Source organism: Chlamydotis macqueenii, chromosome 25 (assembly GCF_036417535.1).
Source record: "Chlamydotis macqueenii isolate bChlMac1 chromosome 25, bChlMac1.mat, whole genome shotgun sequence".
Lineage (NCBI taxonomy): Eukaryota > Metazoa > Chordata > Aves > Otidiformes > Otididae > Chlamydotis > Chlamydotis macqueenii.
In genome coordinates this window covers 5045678-5053461 of record NC_141580.1, presented here as the reverse complement: position 1 = coordinate 5053461, position 7784 = coordinate 5045678, and the positions used below count along the sequence as shown (strand labels likewise).

At 54.6% G+C, this 7784-nt stretch overlaps 1 protein-coding gene across 1 annotated transcript; it reads left to right on the top strand.

The window, feature by feature from the left end:
* Positions 1-7463: 7463 nt before the first annotated feature.
* On the top strand, positions 7464-7784 carry LOC147597765 (feather keratin 1-like). Its single transcript, XM_086766576.1, has one exon. The coding sequence runs from the start codon at positions 7464-7466 to the stop codon at positions 7782-7784; it is 321 nt and encodes a 106-aa protein (XP_086622702.1).

Below are 7784 nucleotides of genomic sequence, written 5' to 3'. Positions count from 1 at the left end.
AAGGCCAGGAGGCCCGTGTGGATGAGCAAGGAGCTCCTGGACCAACTGAAAGTAAAGGAGGAATCCTATAGAGGGTGGAAATGGAGACAGGTAGCCTGGGAAGTCTACAAAGAGGCTGTGCGAGTGGCCAGGGATCCGGTGAGGAAGGCCAAAGCCCTGACAGAACTGAATCTGTCCAGGGATATAAAAAGCAACAAGAAGAGCTTCTATAGGTATGTAGTGGACAAAAGAAAGTCCAAGGAAAATGTATGACCCCTCCGGAAGGAAATTGGTGTCCTGGTTACCCGGGACATGGAGAAGGCTGAGGTACTCAATGACTTTTTTGCCTCAGTCTTCACCGATAAGAGCTCTTGTCCCACCACCCAAGCTGTAGAAGGCGCAAGCAGGGACTGCGAGGATGAAGAACCACCCACTGTACTCGAAGAGCAGGTTTGGGATCATCTGAGGAGCTTAAAGGTGCACAAGTCCATGGGACCTGATGAGATCCATCCGTGGGTCCTGAGGGAACTGGCGGATGAAGTTGCCAAGCCACTGGCTATCGTATTTGAGAAGTCATGGTGGTCTGGTGAGGTCCCCGGTGACTGGAAGAGAGGGAACATAACCCCCATTTTTAAAAAGGGGAACAAGGAAGACCCGGGTAACTACAGGCCGGTCAGCCTCACCTCTGTGCCTGGCAAGGTCATGGAGCAGATTCTCCTGGAAACCATGCTAAGTCACATGGATAGCAAGGAGGTGGCTGGTGACAGCCAACATGGCTTCACCAAGGGCAGATCGTGCTTGACCAATTTGGTGGCCTTCTATGATGGGGTGACAGCAACGGTGGACAAGGGACGAGCAATGGATATCATCCACCTGGACTTGTGCAAAGCTTTTGACACAGTCCTGCACTACGTCCTTCTCTCTAAACTAGAGAGGCATGGGTTTGATGGACGGAGCACTCGGTGGGTAAGGCACAAATACAGGCTGGGCGGGGAATGGATTGAGAGCAGCCCTGAGGAGAAGGACTAGGGAGTGCTGGTGGATGAGAAGCTTAACATGAGCAGGCAATGCACCCTTGCGTCCCAGAAGGCCAACCGCATCCTGGCTTGCATCAAGAGAATCGTGGCCAGCAGGTCGAGGGAGGTGATTCTCTCCCTCTACTCTGCCCTGGTGAGACCCCACCTGGAGTACTGTGTCCAGTTCTGGAGCCCCCAACACAAGAAGGACATGGACCAGTTGGAGAAGGTCCAGAGGAGGGCCACAAAGATGATAAAAGGGCTGGAGCACCTCTCTTATGAGGACAGGCTGAGAGAGTTGGGGCTGTTCAGCCTGCAGAAGAGGAGGCTCCCAGGAGACCTGATAGCGCTCTTCCAGTACCTCAAGGGGGCCTACAAGAAAGATGGGGAAAGGCTGTTTAGTAGGGCCTGTTGCGATAGGACAAGGAGTAATGGTTTTAAAATAGTAAGGAGTAGATTTAAATTGGATATTAGGAAAAAATTTTTTACGATGCGAGTTATAGAACACTGGAACAGGTTGCCCAGAAAGGTGGTGGAAGCCCCATCCCTGGAAACGTTCAAGGCCAGGCTGGATGAGGCTCTGAGCAACCTGATCTAGTTGGGGATGTCCCTGCTCCTTGCAGGGAGGTTGGACTAGATGACCTGTGAAGGTCCCTTCCAACCCTAACCATTCTATGATTCTATGATTCTGTGATGTGCTCAGAAGGGCCCTGGGTACAAAACCAGCTGTCAGACGACATCAAGGAGGTGATGCACTTCCCTGCCCTGCAGCCATGGAGGCAGCTGAGATGGGTCCCAGGAGGGCAAGGGAATAGCTTCAGCAGGCAAGCTTTTTGGGAGAGACTCTCCCCACCCATGGTGAGGCACAGTCTAATTTTGGGTTGGCCATGTGTCAGCCTTTTGGTGTGAGGTCAAGGCTGGCGTGTGTGCTGTCTTCAGGCCCGTGTCCCAGGCGGGGCTGAATTTCCCTGCAGCCGGGGCAGTTCCCCGTCTGCACCAGGAAACCCATCTCTGAGCTTTGGGCTGTGCCCACACACACAACTGCAGGGAGACCCAACGGCCATTGCCCACAGCCTGACCTTCTTGCGAGCACTCGCAGAGCGTGCAGAGGTTGCAGGATGAGAGCTTGCTGTGGAGAAATGCCAGGCCATTCTGTGCGATGCAGGTCAGGGTCCAAAGTGTGTGGCCAAAGTGCATGGTGTTGTGAGGAGAGAGGCAGTAGAAAGACGCTGCCCGAGCCCCAACACACCTTTACGGCAGTGAGACAGGAGGCACGCGTCTCCACAGGACTGATTGCGTAAGCAGAGTTTTTGACAGGGATGTTCTCCTTCCGCAAGGCTGCTGCTGGCACTGGCTGTGGACCCCCAAACGCTGCCATGAGAAGGGACAACTTGTGCAAAGCAAACAGCAAATGTCTCCAGGAAGGAGAAGCTTTCCGTGGGTGAAGACGTTTGCAAACTTTAGTGCAGCCCACCTGCCTGTAGAGGCAATGACCAGTGACTGCTGGGGCCAGCACGGAGGCAGGCAGGGAGAGTGAAGGATGTCACAAGTCCTCATTTGCAGAAACTTTTGGACACTCAGGAGAGGACCGCCTTGGTGAGACAACTTGCACACCTTCCTGCATAGAGTGCAGAAAATAACCTCACAATGTTTCCCCTGAGCCATGTCCTCTATACGCACGGACCCTCCAGCCCTTGGGGGCACATCTTCTGCCTGTACTGACATGACTGTGCTGGGGAAATCCTTGGACCTCTCGTCTCGATACTTCAAAAGAGCCTCTGTGGCCTAATGGTGATGTCAGAAATGAGGAAATGGAATGGCAGTGTTGATGGAAACCAAACACAACGTGTGTCATCAGGTAGGATATTTTGCTTGGGAGGTGAGTCTGTTGGAAAATTACTGCCTGTGCGCAGTGACTGTGGGCCTGGGGCGATGCAGGAGCTGTATAAAAGCAGGCAGTTCTCCTCACTCTCTCATCCACTCCTCTTGCCTCCATCTCCTTGGGAACAAGGTGATTCTAAGCCCTTTCTTGTGCTCCTCCTCCTCCTCCTCCTCTTCCACATCCTTCTTGGGGATTTCTCTGCACATACCTGTCTCTCTTTCCTATGCTGGATCTTGAGGCTGCTCCCCATGGGAGATAAGAGGGAGCAGAAGGTGTGTCCTGGAGCGAGGTTGGGGTTAGCCTGAGTCGTCCTTGGAGCTGTGGCCTAGCTGTGGATCTCCCCGGGCTTGGTCGCAAGTCCTTTGGATCTGAGGGAAAGGATTTTTCTTGTGGAGGGGTGACAGGCTGCTCTTCAAACATCTCTGGTGCTTAATTTTCCCTGCCCTCTCTCCCAGGTGCACCTGCAGCCACCAGACATGTCCTGCTACAGCCCGTGCCTGCCATGCCAGCCCTGCGGCCCCACCCCACTGGCCAACAGCTGCAACGAGCCCTGTGTCAGGCAGTGCCAGGACTCCAACGTCGTCATCCAGCCCTCTGCCGTGGTGGTGACCCTGCCCGGCCCCATCCTCAGCTCCTTCCCACAGAACACCGCCGTGGGATCCTCCACCTCTGCTGCCGTTGGCAGGTGCACCTGGGAGAGAGGGCAGGGGAAAATTAAGCAGCAGGGATGTTTGAAGAGCAGCCTGTCACCCCTCCACAAGAAAAATCCTTTCCCTCAGATCCAAAGGACTTCACCAGTTGTGACCAAGCCCAGCAAGATCCTCAGCTAGCCCACAGCTCCAAGGACGACTCAGGCTAACCCCAACCTCGCTCCAGGACACACCTTCTGCTCCCTCTTATCTCCCATGGGGAGTAGCCTCAAGATCCAGCATAGGAAAGAGAGACAGGTATGTGCAGAGAAATCCCCAAGAAGGATGTGGAAGAGGAAGAGGAGGAGGAGGAGGAGTACAAGAAAGGGCTTAGAATCACCTTGTTCCCAAGGAGATGGAGGCAAGAGGAGTGGATGAGAGAGTGAGGAGAACTGCCTGCTTTTATACAGCTCCTGCACCGCCCCAGGCCCACAGTCACTGCGCACAGGCAGTAATTTTCCAACAGACTCACCTCCCAAGCAAAATATCCTACCTAATGACACACGTTATGTTTTCTATTCCGTCAACTGCCATTCCATTTCCTCATTTCTGACATCACCATTAGGCCACAGAGGCTCTTTTGAAGTATCGAGAAGAGAGGCCCAAAATTTCCCCAGCACAGTCATGTCAGTACAGGCAGAAGATGTGCCCCCAAGGGCTGGAGGGTCCATGCATACAGAGGACATGGCTTTGGGGAAATAGGGTGAGGTTATTTTCCACACTCTGTGCAGGAAGGTGCGCAGGCTCTCATCCTGCAACCTCTGCACACTGTGCGAGTGCTCGCAAGAAGGTCAGGCTGTGGGCAATGGCCGTTGGGTCTCCCTGCAGTTGTGTGTGTGGGCACAGCCCAAAGCTCAGAGATGGGTTTCCTGGTGCAGACGGGGAACTGCCCCGGCTGCAGGGAAATTCAGCCCCGCCTGGAACACGGGCCTGAAGACAGCACACACGCCAGCCTTGACCTCACACCAAAAGGCTGACACATGGCCAACCCAAAATTAGACTGTGCCTCACCATGGGTGGGGAGAGTCTCTCCCAAAAAGCTTGCCTGCTGAAGCTATTCCCTTGCCCTCCTGGGACCCATCTCAGCTGCCTCCATGGCTGCAGGGCAGGGAAGTGCATCACCTCCTTGACGTCGTCTGACAGCTGGTTTTGTACCCAGGGCCCTTCTGAGCACATCCCCTCCCTGAGCACCCATCCTGACCTACATTGCGCTGTAGACACTTGCCAGCCCTCGCTCACTGGGGACTTGGGGCAACTTTCCCTGCCTCTCCAATGGTGCTGCATTGTACTCCAAGCTGAGGAGGCCATTGGGCATGGGAAAGAAAGCCTGCTGAAGCCCTACAGCTAGAAGAAGACCTATCACTTGAGACCCAGAGACCTGGCCCAAACCATGGGGAGATGTGTTCTGCAACCCTTCCTTTCCCTCCACAGACCATTTAGGAGAGCTCCTCACCACAGCCTGGTCTCTTTGGACAGCAAGAGGAGGCCTGTGTGTCTGTTCCCTTCCACTCCCTATGCCTCTCCCCAGGGCTGATCTGGAGCCAAAGGTCAGGTCAACCCAGAGGAGGTCTCAGGGCTCTAAGCTCACACCATAGATCGGTCCCCAGTTTCTACTAATGCAAGCGGTTCTTCCCTCTCAGTTGCACAACTTGACAGTTGTCCTTCCTGATGCCGTCAGGCTCCTGTATCCAAGTCCTCCAGCCGGTCTAGGTCTCCCTTTACATCAACCTTCCCCTGGAGCACATCAGCTGCCTTGTACGGGTCAACTTTTCACAGACATTCCTTGGTTTGATGCCTACCTGCTGCTGGGAGGGCTCCCCCTCCTTCCTTCAGCTCTTTCTGAGGGCATAGCAGACCAGTACACCCTATAGGTGAAGACTGAGACAGAGAAGGCTTTGATTTCCCCCAGCCTGCTCTCTGTCTGCTCTTCAGGAAATCAGCTGCCCCACTCAGCAGTGGACCCGCATTTTCCTCCATCAGTCTTCAGCTGCTCTTGCAGTGGTGGATGCAGCTCTTGATGCCTTCACTGTCTAGCCCTCAGGAGACTCTGGCTCTATGCTCCTGACTCCCTCTCATCAGCTCTTTTACCCATGGCTGAGAACTGTGTCCCAGGGCCTTCTCTCCTCCAGGGTGAACAATCCCATCTCTCGCAGTCCCTCCTGCCTCAGGGATTTCAGGGGCTTCATGGGCTCCGTGGCCCTTTGCCACACTCACACCAGTGTGGCCGTGCATCTCTGATAACCAGGAGCCACAGACAGGACACTGTTCATGACAGTTGTGGCCTTAGAAGCGCTGAGCAGAGAAGAGGGATGACCTTCCACAACCTGACAGCAACGATCTTCGTAAAGCCGCCCAGGATTCTGTTGGACACCATTTCCGCATGGGCACGGGCTGACACATGGTGTCCTCCAGGACCCACGTCCTCTGCGGCAAAGCTGTTTGGCAGTCCTCTGGCCTCAGCCTGGAGTGGTGCAGGAGATTCTTCCTCCTCCACTGCAGGACTTTCCATAAATGGCTTAAACACTATTGGCTCCAGTCTGCATTCTTGCAATGTGCTAGGAGAGCGTGTCTGCCAGCTGCACTTTGTGCCATGCAGCACGAGAGCTGCAGATCAGCGGTCATGCCAAATTTCAGTCACCTGCTCTGCCCTCTGCCCTAGCCTGTATGTTGTCACTTGCTCTGTACGGATCCTTACAAGAGAAAGAGTCAAAAGCCTTGGTCAGATGAGATTTACAATATTTAGTGGACTTTCCTCACCCACCAGAGCCAGGCACATCATGAAATAAGACCGTGAGGATGGTGAGGCCTGCTTTCCGCTCCATAAATCCATGCTGACCACTCACAATCACCTGTTCTTTTCTTTTGCCAAATGCCTTGCAGGATGATTCGCTCCATCATCTTTGCAAGGATTGAGATGAGACTGATCAACTTGTCTTTGCCGGCTCCTCTTTCATGTCTTTCTTGAAACAGGAGGATCATTTGCCTTCTTCCATCCCGCAGATGCGTTCCCTGACTGCTGTGACTTCCAAGGCAGTTGAGAGCAGCCGAATAGTGACACCAAGGAACTTTCTTGGGTGCATGGAACCCCTCCATCACACTGGAGGCATCTCCTGCAGAAATTGAAAGACCTGTACAATCACAGAATGGTTCGAGTTGGAAGGGACCTTAAAGATCATATAGTTCCATCCCTCCAGCCATGGGCAGATACAGGCCTGCCCAGGACATCCTTGGGCCTCTCATCCCAGCCCATGAAAGGAGCCCACATGGTAGACCAGGCATGCCAGAAATGAGGAAATGAAAAGGCAGTGTTGGCGGAAACCAAAACACAACCTGTGCCATTCAGTAGGGTATTTTGCTTTGCAGGTGAGTCTGTTGGAAAATTACTGCCTGTGCGCAGTGACTGTGGGCCTGGGGCGGTGCAGGAGCTGTATAAAAGCAGGCCCGTCTCCTCACTCTCTCATCCACTCCTCTCGCCTCCATCTCCTTGGGAACGAGGTGAGTCTGAAGCCCTTTATCCTTCTCCTCCTTGTACTCCTGCAGTGTATCTCAGCGTAGAACTGCTGCTTTGTCCTACGCTGGGACTTGCTGCTGCTTCTCATGGGCAAGGGAAGGGGACAGACATTTTGCGATGGAGAAAAGTTGGGGCTTGGCTACATGTCTCCCGAAGTATGGGCTTGGTGCGGATCTCCATGGCGTTGGTCACTCCTGGCAGTCCTCTTCTGGACTGAGGAGAACCAGCCTGTTGGTCTCCATACAACACCTCCAGCTTCCTTCTGCAGCTCACTCCTCCAGATCATGCCTTGACTCCCTCACGGTGGGGTGCCGGCTTCTCCTACCCACTCCTCATGCTCTGCTTTCCCCTGCCCTCTCTCCCAGGTGCATCTGCAGCCACCAGACATGTCCTGCTACAGCCCGTGCCTGCCATGCCAGCCCTGCGGCCCCACCCCACTGGCCAACAGCTGCAACGAGCCCTGTGTCAGGCAGTGCCAGGACTCCAACGTCGTCATCCAGCCCTCTGCCGTGGTGGTGACCCTGCCCGGCCCCATCCTCAGCTCCTTCCCACAGAACACCGCCGTGGGATCCTCCACCTCTGCTGCCGTTGGCAGCATCCTCAGCTCTGAGGGAGTGCCCATCTCCTCTGGGGGCTTTGGTCTCTCCGGCTTGGGTCTCTCCAGCATCGGCAGCCGCTACTGCGGCCGGAGGTACCTCCCCTGCTAA